This window comes from Electrophorus electricus, chromosome 21, assembly GCF_041902795.1.
Source record: "Electrophorus electricus isolate QZ-2024a chromosome 21, ASM4190279v1, whole genome shotgun sequence".
In the NCBI taxonomy this organism is placed as follows: Eukaryota; Metazoa; Chordata; class Actinopteri; order Gymnotiformes; family Gymnotidae; genus Electrophorus; species Electrophorus electricus.
The window spans coordinates 1,547,501-1,562,500 of NC_137517.1; the positions used below are offsets into that span (position 1 = coordinate 1,547,501).

The 15,000-nt window shown below is 47.4% G+C and overlaps 2 protein-coding genes across 2 annotated transcripts in view; both read left to right on the forward strand.

Moving 5' to 3' along the window:
- LOC145653026 (pleckstrin homology domain-containing family G member 1-like) overlaps window positions 1–3,606 on the forward strand; it is a 29,337-nt gene extending 25,731 nt beyond the window's left edge. Inside the window, exons 3-4 of the mRNA XM_081704928.1 lie at window positions 1–98; window positions 2,858–3,606. The exon at window positions 1–98 is cut by the window's left edge and continues 55 nt beyond it. Of these exons, the coding sequence (XP_081561054.1) occupies window positions 1–98; window positions 2,858–2,893 (134 nt within the window). The 3' untranslated portion in view covers window positions 2,894–3,606. The remainder of the gene's footprint in view (window positions 99–2,857) is intronic.
- Window positions 3,607–8,884: 5,278 nt separating this feature from the next.
- The window catches only part of LOC118240665 (coiled-coil domain-containing protein 171-like), a 23,662-nt gene continuing 17,546 nt past the window's right edge, over window positions 8,885–15,000 (forward strand). The window contains 7 exon segments of the mRNA XM_081704917.1: window positions 8,885–9,477; window positions 9,569–9,695; window positions 11,033–11,207; window positions 11,715–11,905; window positions 13,218–13,364; window positions 14,506–14,598; window positions 14,706–14,866. Coding sequence (XP_081561043.1) covers window positions 9,419–9,477; window positions 9,569–9,695; window positions 11,033–11,207; window positions 11,715–11,905; window positions 13,218–13,364; window positions 14,506–14,598; window positions 14,706–14,866 — 953 coding nt within the window. The 5' untranslated portion in view covers window positions 8,885–9,418.

Here is a 15,000-nt window from a genome sequence, read left to right on the forward strand (position 1 = left end):
GGCATGCGGTGGTTCAGGAGGCCATCGACACCATGCAGAGGGTCACCTGGCACATCAACGACATGAAGAGGAAACACGAAAACACGGTCAGACTGCAGGTGAGACACAGACAGACACACACACACACACACACACACACACACACATTCTTAGGACACACTTAGGACACACATGGAGGCTACAGGAGATGTGTGTGTTTTACCTCTGGCTTCAACCATGCAGCAAGGACCACACACACACACACACACACACACACACCCCCACATATGCGTAAACACATCCACATGCATTCACACACAATACATCTCACTTCAGTGAGGGTGTGTAGCACAGTGCCTGCTACTCTGGGCGTATTCAAATGACTGCGTCCCTCCTGCCATTCGCAGCGTCTCTGGTGTGAAGTAGCCATGCCAGTTCTCCCAGATAGCCACTCCAAGCCTCAGTTTGCCACGCCCACCTCCTGCCCTATGAGAGCACTCTGCTGTGTGGGGAATGTTGAGCTCCGAACATCTGGCTGATTCTGTAGACGCTTGGATCTTCTTAGTGTTCGCTGTCTTCTTCCTCCTCACTGTCACTTTGGTCCACCTGGATGGTTTCTGAATCATTCTGTGGTTGTGCCTCCATACATCTTCCAGGTCCTTCCCATCCTTTCTTGCCAACCTCAGCCAACTGCTGAGTCATTTCTTCTCCAGATGCTTTGAGCTCTTGTTGCACTTTGTCTCTGTCTTGCTGACTACACACGTCATCTTGTTCCCTCTGCACCTTCTGATCCTTTCTGCAGAACATCCTGTTTCCTTTCCAGTTTTTCTTCCATTCTTCTCATTTCCCGTCGTACGTCGTCTTGTCTTTGTCTTGCTTGTTCTTCTGCTATTGTTCTTCTATTCTTGCTTCCCCTTCTGTCCTTCATCTCAGAGGGCTGCTCTCTCGGTTAGTACTCCACTGTAGTTGGTGTCTCCATTTGTCCTTCCTGTATGGAGTGTTTGGATGAAATCCAGCTTCATGGGATCTGGTCACAGCTCTTGGGGTTGTCAGTAGACCTCTTGAATGAAATTCTGCTTCTGGACTTGTGAGTTCCCTCTAGGAATGAAGTTCCCCTGTTATTTGTTGAATGAAGGGGTTAGTAGGGGTGGGTTTAATTGAGATGTCCCACTCCTAGATGGATAGCCTGGTGTCCTCAGCTCTTCTGTTGGGTGTCTGGCTTTCATCAGGTGATTTTATTCTCATGGTACCCCTCATTTTCACTTCTGCTTCCACCCATTCTTTTGTTGCTAATACTGGGTATGTTCTTGCTGTTTTCTTCTGGTTTGGGACGTAGGGTGGTGGTTTCTCTTTTACTGTTTGAGGTTGCTCACAGCACATCTCTGCTTCATTTTTCTTTTTGTATTCCAGTTATTTTTCTTTAACTTGTCTTGTGTGTTTTTCAAATGCTCGTAATATTACCAGTTCCCATTGTTGTTTGATCTCTTGAGTTTTCTTTGTACTCTTCACCTGCTCTATAAGTCCCGTAACCATTTGGCAGGTTTCTTCATCAAAGGATCCTCTCACAGGCCAATGCTTCTCTGTTTCTTCAGTCGTTTTCTGCCATCTTTTCATAAGGATCATTAGTTCCTTGTTTGTCCCTTCTGGTAGCATCATGTCTAGGGGTGTGATGTCCGCTTAACCTGGTCCCCATCACTCATGCTATAGTCTGTTTTGAAAAATGTATGCTGATCAAATCTATTTCCCTATTACAACGTGTGTGTGTGTGTGTGTGTGTGTGTGTGTGTGTGTGTGTGTGTGTGTGTGTGTGTGTGTGTGTGTGTGTGTGTGTGTGGGCTCTTCTTCTCACTAAGGGCTCTCTCTCACTCCTCTGTGCATCACCAGACTGCCCACTGGGTTTCCGGGTAAAAACAAACAATTTTCTACTTACAATCACTGCACCTTACACGTGTTGTTTTTGTGTAATTACAACATTCGTTCATTCATATGTATCCTCTGCTGCGGTTATGCAGGGGGTCCACTTTGTGTAAATGTCTAACAGGATCTTGTGGGTGGTGGGCAAGTGTATGCATGGTACAGTCTATGATGGATGCTACACAGTTGGCGTTCATGGTCATTAATTATCTTGTAAGCATTGTGTACATTGCATAACAGCTTCTAGTTCCCAATTCCACTTCAAAATATTGTATAATGCTGCTTTTTTCCCAGCATAACAAAAATCTCTTTCTTAGCACATCATGATCCACATGAGACCATCCAGAAGCTTCTTTCTCTCTACCCCATAGCTTCTCTGTATTATGATAAACCTGCACCACACCACACTCGTCATGGTAACGAGCCATCTGTCACCTCTCACTAATTCAGTACCACCTCATACTTGTAGTAATCTTCTTTCACCACTTCACCAGTATTGGGGCAGCTAAACAAATGCTGAATTCTCGACTCCACCTTCCACCTCCATCCAGACCTGAAGTGGTGCAACACAACTGCCTCTAGATTAGAATCAGCTTTCAATGTCTCTATCAATTCATCCTCACGCGTCATCGCTAATCTCCAGACAGGCAACCACCAGTCAGTTGCTCTTTTCCGCGTCCACAATATTCTTTTCTTTTGTAAACACAAATGTCCAACAACTCGCCCTATAAGCAGCCATGTATCAGTTTCAATTAATATTGCTCACATCCACACAATGGCATTGCATCAGCCGATAAATCACGCATGTGTCATTAATCGCTCGTCCTCTAAGCAGCTCTTTATTCCAGCCCAACTCTAAGTACTGGAGCTACTTCTCTCTGCTGGCTCACAGGGACTAGCAAAGCCTCTTCATTTTAATTACCCACAGCAATGACCTTTTTCACTGTTTCTGCCTCATTTACAGATGCCTGTGTCCAATACTCAGGGCTCAGTGAATTAACTCTGCCAACCACCAAGGAGGTCATCAGCCCCCGTCCCCAATCCACCGTCTCCCATCAGCGGGAGTCGGCAGCAGTTCGAACGGCACTGGGCTGGACGGCCACAAATTCAGCACCGCAGACAACACATCCTGTTTTCATGCCCTCCTGATCCTCTCCCTTAACTTAAGATGAGGAAACAGCCTCTGCCTCCTCCAAATTATGCCACTCGGTTAGTTGATACAATTTAAGATTTATTAACACTCCACACCTGCTGAATTTCTATATATTTTCACCAGCCAAAAATGAGTCTGGACTCCCTGTGTCTCGCACAACAAATCGCTGTCCATGCGAGTACTTTAACCGCAGGTCTCTTCCCTCAAACCTAAGTCACCTCATTAATCTCCACCATCTATTAACACACTTAGCCAGGGTTTGTTTGAGCATATTAAATGTTCACCTTACAATATTCTATCAATCGCCACTCACTCTGGTTGAATTTCTTATCCTGTAATATTTAACTCCACCCTTCTCCCTTCGCTACTGCTTTAGTATGTACGCACCCTCTGGCCGTAACTGTCACCGGCAAGGTTTGAAATTCATTCTGGCTCTTTTACGTACATCGTATCTCTATCATTTGCTTTGTTTGTCTTTATCTCTGAAACGTTTGTACTTTTATGTCTGCACTTTTACAGTCGGATATGATCACGTTTAGGCGGATCTCTCATACCCAGTCACTCTATAATCTGGGAGGGTTTTATTCCTCTATAATCTGGGAGGGTTTTATCCCTCTATAATATGGGAGGGTTTTACTCCTCTATAGTCTGGGAGGGTTTTATTCCTCTATAATCTGGGAGGGTTTTATTCCTCTATTGTCTGGGAGGGTTTTATTCCTCTATAGACTGGGAGAGTTTTATTCCTCTATAGACTGGGAGGGTTTTATTCCTCTATAGACTGGGAGAGTGCAGCAGCACGACTGGTCTTCAATCTTCCAAAATTCACACGTTACTCCCTTCATTGGGTTCCAGTAGCTGTACGCATCAGATTTAAAACCTTGATTCTTGCCTACAAAACCAACAATGGACCAGCCCATACATGAGGTCAATGGTCAAAGCCCGATCCATACCTCGAATTCTTCGAACCTCAAATACAGCTCGGCCTGAAATACCTTGCTTCAGGTCTCATGGAAGATAAGAGACTATTTTCTGTCCAGGTTCCAAGATGGTGGAATGAACTCCCACTTGCTGTCTGGACAGCAGAGTCCCTTGCAGTCTTCAAACACAGACTGAAGACCCATCTATTTGCAGAATATTTAAAGGACAACTGACACTGTTCCCATATTGTCTGACTAAATTAATACTTATTGTAGGGTATTGTTTATTACACTGATGTTGTTAAACAAACTCGAGCACTTATTGTTTATTGCACTTATCATTGTTTAAGACAGACCTTATGTATTTTGTACTTCTAGGCATCAGCAGTGATCCCTGTATTTCTACAGTATTCTAGTTCATTGGTATGTTGGACTCTAACCTACTGTACTCTGCTAGGATGTATCTATGATTAAATGACAAAGCACTTTTGTAAGTCGCTCTGGATAAGAGCGTCTGCTAAATGCCATGAATGTAAATGTAAATGTTTTATTTCTCTATATTCTGGGAGGAAGAATGACGTGAAAACGAGCCAATAAAAATCATTAGGGGCGTCCATCAGCCAATAGGAATCATCAATGAGTGTTTAACAGCCAATAAGAATCATTGATGGGCGTTCATCAGCCAATAAGAATCCTTCAAGTGAGGCCTGTTCCAACCCATGTTTTGTGAACAAGTCTGTGTTTCTTCTGTGTAACGGTGCGAGTTTGTTAAACAGTTCCGTGTTTTAAAGGACATTTTTCTAGTGACAGGAAGGTTTTCTCCTGACTGAACTCCTGAAGGTTTATTTGTAGGAGATCTGCCGACGCAGAGTTGGTTTGACCGATCTGGTGAGTTCGCTTTCATTTGGTTTCCTTTTATTGGACTCCAGTTTAGTTTCATTTTTAACAACGAAGGAAAGTATAAACCGAACAACTATTATTATGATCCACGTTAATATCTAATGAAGCTGCGTTTGTTCTTCGTCCATATTTACATTTATGACATTTATCTGACGCTTTTATCCAAAGCGACTTACAATCATGACTGAGTACAATTTGAGTAATTGAGGGTTAAGGGTCTTGCTCAGGGGCCCAACAGTGGCAACTTGGCAGTTATTTGCATATGCCCACTGGAGGGCGCAGGGGCATTAACCAGATAGCAAGTTTGAATTTCCCATTGTTCTGTTATAAACTGGATTGTGACTGCCATGTAAGCATCTGTAGCGCTTCTCATCCAGAGGTTTGTAGTACAAGCAGAGAATGGAACCTCAGACCACTGCGCATCAACTACCCTTCAGATCTCACTGTAGTTTTGGTATTTGTGTAGACATGAAGTAATTTCTACCAGGCGTGTCATACTTTGTCTAACTGCTGCATCAGATTTCTGAATCCAGTTTTCTCAACAGTGTTTATAGGCACTTAGTCCATACAGATGTACTCTGCTATAGCTCCGTTTAGTCTTTGGTTCTTTAGAGTCTTTATATATTTGGTGTGTTTGTCTAGCACAGATGTAACCAGCCTAACCAGATGAAGCTGTGGTCTTATTAAGAAAAGTAAAGCAGAAGAATAACATTCATAATTTGCCTTTAAACTGTACACCCAGCGCTTGATTTTAAACACCAATATTTTACCATTTAAAATCAGTCCACAGGAGGTGTAACAGATATGTAGGCTACGTGTTTGATAGCCTGTTTGCGATGGAAACAGAAACACGTGAGCCAAGTTGCTGATGTTGTCTGTTTGCAGTGGAGAGACACCTTTTGCATACTGGCTTTGTCTTATCTGTTAGCTGCCTGTCTTCATCAGTTATGTAGGCAAAATATCCCCACACTTGACTCGTTGAGCCCATTTTTCCATGGACGTGAAACAGCGTCTTTCGCTTTTGGCGTAACCATGCTTGCGAGGTTATTGCCTTTTTCCTGCTCGATCCACTTTGCGTGTGACGCGAATCTGAGTAGACAAATCACACGCAATTTGATTCACTTATCCAGAATACAGATTCAGTTCTGCAGGCTATATCCAGTATTGAAAGCAATGAATGTTGTTTTGAAAACCTGTGCAACTATAGTGTAAAGCACGTAATGGCAGACTCAGTGTGCTAAAGCACCTCAGATCCCTGTGGGCCCTTTAAACTGTTGCTGTAGTTTCTGTACCTGGAGACAGCAAACACTGACACCTGCTGGTGGCTTTGTGTTCAGCACAAAACTCATGCACTCGTAGAGTTTTGATCCTGTTTAAATGTAAGCATGTTCCATTCAGTGGGTTTAACATGTGTAAACTGATATTCCACCTTGTTCTCTTTCAGAGATGAAGTGTGTTTGGGTGATTCTGTTCCTCCACTGGTCTCGCTCAGGTACAGTAACCTCCATCACATGACATGCTGGCCAGACTCCTCAACACCAAGAGTCACAGCACTGCACATATTAGAGACATTTTACACAGCACACGTCACACTGGGGAGGAAATGTGTCCTGTTCAGTTATTACTTCCTCTTAGCTATCGTGTGTGTGAACTGAAGAGAAAAATGTCTGTTACAAAATATTAGTTAATACATTTCAGAGGCTGCACCTAAACTCACCTAATAATAGATTGTCTAAATAATTATTATATATAGAGATCAATTATTTATTTAATGAAGATTATATAATTTGTACTTGACTGTTATTGTAATGAATTATTGTGAATCTGGGTTTTTTTTTATATTATTTTCATCTAAACTTAAATCTCAGTGCAGGGTTAAACTGATCTACACTCACACACACAGTGTTTATAACAGTACAGGGTTAAACTGATCTACACACACACACAGTGTTTATAACAGTGCAGGGTTAAACTGATCTACACTCACACACACAGTGTTTATAACAGTACAGGGTTAAACTGGTCTACACACACACACACACAAACAGTGTTTATAACAGTACAGGGTTAAACTGGTCTACACACACAGTGTTTATAACAGTACAGGGTTAAACTGATCTACACACACACACACACACACACAGTGTTTATAACAGTACAGGGTTAAACTGGTCTACACACACACACACACACACACACACACACACACAGTGTTTATAACAGTACAGGGTTAAACTGATCAATGTGTAGTCTGTTAATGGGCAAAGTACACAGAACACTGCAGCAAAAACCCCTGACAGCCTGCTGGGTTTCCATTGTACTTGGGGAAAGAACGAGACATCTACCTGCCTCCTTTGCTCCAGAAGAGGCTCTTTGGAAAATCTCCTCAGCAGCTGCCCAAAGGCACTTGCGTACGGTTGCTATCGGTGGCGCCATGACCAGGTGCTTAAAGCAGTTGCTGAGAGCATAGCCTCAGCCATCAGCACCAGTAAACACCATCACGCCCAAAAGAATGTAATCACCTTTATCAAAGAGGGAGTTAAACCTCAGGCATGTCCCAGAACAACAGGCCTCCTCCACACAGCCTCCGACTGGCAACCCCAGGTTGATCTGGGAAGGCAGCTAAAGTTCCCTCAGCACATAGCCAAAACATCACCCCGTCCAGACATGATCATCACCTCTGCTGCTTCGAAACAACTGATCATGCTGGACCTTACAGTGTCCTGGGAAGAGCGCATGGAGGTAACGAGAGGAAGCTTGGCAAGAACCCGGTACTGTTGGAGATGTGCAGAGGCAGAGGCTGGAGGACGAGCTACGAGCCCATAGAAGTGGGCCGTAGAGGACGAGCTACGAGCCCATAGAAGTGGGCCGTAGAGGACGAGGTATGAGCCCATAGAAGTGGGCCGTAGAGGCTTTGCAGGTCGCTCCCTCAGCAGAACTCTCAGTCGACTGGGTATCTCAGGAATGGCTAAGAAGAGGGCCATAGAATCTGCAACTGAAGCGGCAGAGAAAGCCACGAGATGGCTTTGGCTCAAAAGGGCTGATGCATGTGTAGCTGCTGGGATGACAGTCAGGGCTTGTCATTTACTCATAGAATTCAAACCCACAACCTTCTTATTGGTTGGCCCACAGTCCTGTCTGCTAGGCTTCCACTGCCAGCAGTGTTCCTTTATCTAGTGGCAATAAAGCACTGTGACATGTAATTAAAGTTACAATAATAAGAAGAACAAGTATCACTGTTAACACACTGACCTTTGACCCTGTGTCTTGTCTAATCTTAACATGTTGGTTGTTTAGACTGTGTCTTGTTGGTTGGTTCTTGTGGGAGTGTAGAAACTGGATACTCATGGTTCAAATTTACTCACTGGACCTCAAGCAATTAATCCACATACGCGTAACACAACAAAAAGTAAAATGTATTCATGTCCCCCCCCCAAGTAGAGTTTGTAGGGTGCTCAGCATCAGTGTTTTTACACGGAGACACAAAATCACGATGCTTCAGTTAATCACACACACACTGCATGTTCTGTTAAGTATTTACAGTATTTACAGTATACAAATATACCACACACATGGACACAGTAAAAACACACATCCATGCAAAACTAGAAAAGCCAGACCATTGTTTGTGAATATTGTTTTTGTGAAAAAAGTGTTATCCATTAAGACATCATGCCTGGAATATAATGACTATAAATTCCAAGTTGTAATTGCTTTTGATTCTAACAGAACCTAAAAGTTGTGTTCTAGTAATAAAATGAATTAGCTCTCAAATTTAGACTTTAATTTGCTTTAAGGAGCTCATCCTTTCAACAGAACAGCACTTCTTAATTTTTATTTATACCGCACACAGGTTGTGCTAGATCCTGGAGTTCTCACCTTTCTCAAACTCAAGGACGCTTCACAAATATCGCGCCTGGTGAGAAGCGACATCAGGAAGCGGAGGAGAGTAAGACCAGGACAGAGCACCAACCACCACTGGACATACAGACACAGAGAACATGGAGACTCCGAGCTGAGAGGCAAACGTGCGAACCCCACCGCAGGCCACCAGGTGGCGCTCGCAGCCTTCAGTCGCCTTCTGTCGGAGGAAATGACGTCTTCCGAGTGTTTACCAGCGGAAAATGGCGTCAGATTCAAACGGACTTGAAACTTAAGGTCAGTCGCGACGCTTGTGGGTGTTTTGCAGCGCTATGCCGCACTTTGGAGAAAGCGCACAGAGTCTGAACGGTGCAGGTATTGTGTCTGCAGGAGTGTGCAGCTCGTCTTTGTTAGCTGAGCTAATGCTGCTGTCGGTTGCTACTGGATACGGTTTAGTGTAGCGCTCCCAGCGCTGTGAAGGAGCTGCACACCTGCACTGTTGCTTCAGGAGGTTTTGTGTCTCCGCAAACGTCTTGAACCGCCACCGGTAAACTCCGTGCCTCACGGCTGCTAGCTAAAGCGAGTCCTTCGCCTCCACGTGTCTTCTCTGTAAAGCGGGCAGTCTGGCCCACTCGCGCTGCCTCCCCGGTTCACGGTTCACGTTACCGGGACGCGGTCACAGCGCCGTGACGTCATGCCCACCGGAGCACGCGGAGCCCGGTGCGCCCGCAGCTCTCCGGAGGAAGTCGGCAGGTACGTCAGGGAACCCGCCGTTAGGGGCGGCCATCTGCCGTTTCTGGATTAAAAGCCTTTTTATTCCGTCTGAGCCGCTTTGCTTGTGCAGGCTGAGAGAGGTGATTGGTCAGCCACACAGAGAGGGGCGTGGCAGCGAGAAAGAGGAGGAGCTGAGATGGAGGATTAACCAGCTGGAGAGAGACGAGCTGGAACAAAGCGCCAAGTACAACCAGGAGGTAGTCTGGTGTTTGGGGTAGGAGAGGGGTGGATATGGGGTAGATGAGAGGTAGGAGGGGGTGGGTGAGGGGTAGATATGGTGTAGATGAGAGGTAGGAGCAGGGTGGGTGAGGGGTAGATATGGTGTAGGAGAGGTGTGGGTGAGGGGTGGATGTGGGGTAGGAGAGGTGTGGTTGAGGGGTGGGTGAGGGGTAGATATGGGGTAGATATGGGGTAGGAGAGGGGTGGGTGAGGGGTGGATGTGGGGTAGGAGAGGGGTGGTTGAGTGGTGGGTGAGGGGTAGATATGTGGTAGATGAGGGGTAGATAGGGGGTGGGTGAGGGGTAGATATGGGGTAGATGAAGGGTAGATATGGGGTGGGTGAGGGGTAGATATGGGGTAGATGAGGGGTAGGAGAGGTGTGGGTGAGGGGTGGATGTGGGGTAGGAGAGGTGTGGTTGAGGGGTGGGTGAGGGGTAGATATGGGGTAGATGAGGGGTAGATATGGGGTAGGAGAGGGGTGGGTGAGGGGTGGATGTGGGGTAGGAGAGGGGTGGTTGAGTGGTGGGTGAGGGGTAGATATGTGGTAGATGAGGGGTAGATATGGGGTGGGTGAGGGGTAGATATGGGGTAGATGAAGGGTAGATATGGGGTGGGTGAGGGTTAGATATGGGGTAGATATGGAGTGGATGTGGGATAGATGAGAGGTAGGAGGGGGGTGGATGAGGGGTAGATATGGGGTAGGAAAGGGGTAGATGAGGGGTAGATATGGGGTAGGAGAGGGGTAGATGAGGGGTAGGAGAGGGGTAGATGAGGGGTAGGAGAGGGGTAGATATGGGGTGGATGAAGGGTAGATGAGGGGTAGGAGAGGGGTAGATGAGGGGTAGATGAGGGGTAGGAGAGGGGTAGATGAGGGGTAGGAGAGGGGTAGATATGGGGTAGATGAGGGGTAGGAGAGGTGTGGGTGAGGGGTAGATATGGGGTAGATATGGAGTGGATGTGGGATAGATGAGAGGTAGGAGGGGGTGGGTGAGGGGTAGGAGAGGGGTGGATGAGGGGTAGATATGGGGTAGGAGAGGGGTAGATGAGGGGTAGGAGAGGGGTAGATATGGGGTAGGAGAGGGGTAGGAGAGGGGTAGATGAGGGGTAGATGAGTGTTATCCTCCGGCTCCCGTTCTGTTTAAAGCATTGCTGTGACACAATAAACAGACCCTTCATTACTGATACTGTACTGCTGTGTTTCCAGCCCACATGTAAACTGTAACTGTCATACGTGGGCGTGGTCACGGTGGGGCTGTGGGCGTGGTCGTGGGCGTGGCCGTGCACTGATGCTGAGGTTCTGCTGCGGGCTGTGCAGGTGTCTGCCTATGAGGCACAGCTTGCTCGCTTGCGCGCCCTGCTGGAGAGGGGAGAGGCTCACAGACAGACGCTGGAGTACGAGGTCGCCGTGGTGAAGAGAGACGCTGCAGCACAGAGAACCTGCTCCGAGGACAAAATGGCTGACCTGCTCAAACACAACCAGCAGCTGGAGGGTAAGCTTACTGTGTGTGTGTGTGTGTGTGTGTGTGTGTGTGTGTGTGTGTGCGTGTGCGTGTGTGTGTAAGGGTGTGTGCGTGTGTGTGTGTGTGTTGATGTGTAAGGGTGTGTGTGTGGGGGTGTGGGGGTGTGTGTGCGTGTGGGTGTGTGCGTGTGTGTGTGTGTGTGTGTGTGGGTGTGTGTGCGTGTGCGTGTGTGTTGATGTGTAAGGGTGTGTGTGGGTGTGGGTGTGTGTGTGTGTGTGTGTGATCGTAATCAAACACTTCCACTTTTTGGAAGATGTGTTTGATTATGATTATGATTATTATCATTATCACATCACAGCATTATAATCACCTTTAGTTCTTACTGAACACTAAAATGTGTTGTTTTTGCACTAATGGTGTTTGTTTGTCCACTTCGATCGGTCGCATAACACATAAAGCACAAATGTCTCTTCAGTAATTTCTGTTGACTGTTATGTGTGTTGCTGTGCTTGCATGACTGTGTGTGTTTGCGTGTAGGCCTCAGCGCGGAGCTGCGTCAGAGGGCCTCTGATCTGGAGAGAGCTCTGGAGATCACGCGGCAGGCTCGAGAGGAGGACCAGGAGGGCCTCCAGGCGGAGCTGCACGAAAGGGACCATCTGCTCCTCAGCACTAGAGCAGAGAATGACCTGCTCCAGACAGACAAGAGCCAACTACAGGCCCTGCTACAGGTACAGGGAGTGTGAGTGTGTGTGTGGGGCTGTGAGTATGTGTGTTATGGTGTGAGTGTGTGTGTGTGGGGGGTGTGTTATGGTGTGTAAGGGTGTGTGTGTGTGATGGTGTGTAAGGGTGTGTGTGTGTGTGTGTGTGTAAGGGTGTGTTTGTGTGTGTGTGTGTGTGATGGTGTGTAAGGGTTTGTGTGTTATTGTGTGTGGGTGTGTGATGGGGTGTGTGTGTGGGGGGGGCTGTGAGTGTGTGTGTTATGGTGTGAGTGTGGGGAGTGTGTTATGGTGTATAAGGGTATGTGTGTGTGTGATGGTGTGTAAGGGTATGTGTGTGTGTGATGGTGTGTAAGGGTATGTGTGTGTGTGATGGTGTGTAAGGGTGTGTGTGTTATTGTGTGTGGGTGTGTGATGGGGTGTGTGTTATTGTGTGTGTGATGGGGTGTGTGTGTGTGTGTGTGATGGGGTGTAAGGGTGTGTGCGTGTGTGATGTTGTGTGATTGTGTGTGTGTGTGTGTATATGAGTATGGGTGCGTGTGTGTGTGTGTGTGTGTGTATGAGTATGGGTGCGTGTATGAGTATGGGTGCGCGCGTGTGTGTGTGTGTGTGTGTGAGTATGGGTGCGTGTGTGTGCGAGTGTGTGTGTGTGTGTGTAAGGGTGTATGAGTGTGTTTGTGTGTGTGTGTGTGAATGTGTATGAGTGTGTGTGTGTGTGTGAATGTGTATGAGTGTGTGTGTGTGTGTGAATGTGTATGAGTGTGAGTTTGTGTGTATGAGTGTGTGTGAGTGTGTGGTAGTGGGTGTGTGAGTGTGTGGTAGTGGGTGTGTGTCTGTGTATGAGTGTGTGGTTGTGGAAGGGTGTGTGTGAGTGTGGTAGTGGGTGGGTGTATGAGTGTGTGTTGGAGTGTGTGGTAGTGGGTGGGTGTGTGGTAGTGGGTGGGTGTATGAGTGTGTGTGAGTGGTAGTGTGTGTGTGTCTGTGTGTGGTAGTGGGTGTATGGGTGTGTGTGTGTGTATGTGTATGAGTTCTTTAGACCTTTTAATTAACTTCATAAAATGCTCTATTGTGGATGATTTCTTATATGTCAGTCCTACATTAACTTTTCTTTGTTCTGCCTTGTCCCTAAACACATTTGTTAAAATACAGAGTGCACTAATGTATCACTCCAAGTGCTTTAATATGTCTAATATGTGCAGAATATTTGTGCATTTGTGCTTTATTTCATTATTAATTTTGTTGAATTAGTATCTGAATGGAATGGGTGTAGGGGTGGAATATGGGAGTGTATGAATGCTCTAATCGTGCTGTGTGTGTGTGTCAGGAGCAGAACGATACCCTGCAGAAGCTCCAGGAGAAGCTGTCACGAGTGCAGAAGGAACAAGAGAGACGAGCAGAAGAACTGAGAGTGAAGACCTCAGAGCTGAAGACCAGAACAGACAGGGTGGAGGAACTGGAGAGAGAGGTGGAGGTGAGGACCAGAACAGACAGGGTGGAAGAACTGGAGAGAGAGGTGGAGGTCAGGACCAGAACAGACAGGGTGGAGGAACTGGAGAGAGGTGGAGATGAGGACCAGAACAGACAGGGTGGAGGAACTGGACAAAGAGGTGGAGGTGAGGACCAGAACAGACAGGGTGGAGGACCTGCAGAGAGGTGGAGGTGAGGACCAGGACAGACAGGGTGGAGGAACTGGACAGAGAGGTGGAGGTGAGGACCAGAACAGACAGGATGGAGGAACTGGACAGAGAGGTGGAGGTGAGGACCAGAACAGAGAGGGTGGAGGAACTGGAGAGAGGTGGAGGTGAGGACCAGAACAGACAGGATGGAGGAACTGGACAGAGAGGTGGAGGTGAGGACCAGAACAGACAGGGTGGAGGAACTGGACAGAGAGGTGGAGGTGAGGACCAGAACAGACAGGGTGGAGGAACTGGACAGAGAGGTGGAGGTGAGGACCAGAACAGACAGGGTGGAGGAACTGGACAGAGAGTTGGAGGTGAGGACCAGAACAGACAGGGTGGAGGAACTGGACAGAGAGGTGGAGGTGAGGACCAGAACAGACAGGGTGGAGGAACTGGACAGAGAGGTGGAGGTGAGGACCAGAACAGACAGGATGGAGGAACTGGACAGAGAGGTGGAGGTGAGGACCAGAACAGACAGGATGGAGGAACTGGACAGAGAGGTGGAGGTGAGGACCAGAACAGACAGGGTGGAGGAACTGGACAGAGAGGTGGAGGTGAGGACCAGAACAGACAGGGTGGAGGAACTGGACAGAGAGGTGGAGGTGAGGGCGTGAGAGGATTGAGGGAAAGATGACAGTAAGAAAGATTAAAACCTCTCACTGGAATGTGGTTGGAGACGCAGCTTTCCCACGTCCTCTTCATTGTGTGGTGTTTCTCTCCATGCTGTGTGTGTGCGTGCGTGTGTGCGTGCGTGCGTGCGTGTTTGTGCGTGTTTGTGCGTGTGTGTGTGTGTGTGTACGTGTTTGTGCGTGTGTGTGTGTGCGTGTGTGCGTGTGTGCGTGTGTACGTGTGTGTGTGTGTGTGTGTGTGCGTGTGTACGTGTGTGTGTGTGTGTGTGTGTGTGTGTGTGTGTGTGTGTGTGCGTGTGTTCAGTCAGCCAAGCAGTGCATTAAGGATCTGGAGGAGAATGTGGAGTCAGAGAGGGCTGCTCATCTGGAGTCCAAGTTCAACTCTGAGATCATCCAGGTATCGGGAGGTGTGGGGGGTTTGTGAGCACAGGGGTGTACCTGTGTGTAAATGCTCAGTGCTAGTTCTGGAGCTGTGTGTTTGTGTGTGTGTGTGTTTGTGTGTAGCTGCGTCTCAGGGACGTGGAGGCGTCTCTGTCTCTGGAGAAGAGCGGTCACTCTGAGGCTGAGTCCAGTCTGCAGCTGATCAGACAGAAGTTTGGAGAGCTGGAGAAAGCGTACACACATGAGAGAGAGTGTGTCCAGGACACACAACACACACTCCAACAGTAAGACACCTGCACACATGCACATACACACACACGCACACATGTATTCTGGTGCTGCTTCTATCAGTGGTCCTGGAAACACATCTACATCCTTACTGCACTCCAGATTTGTCTGACCGAACTGACCACACCTT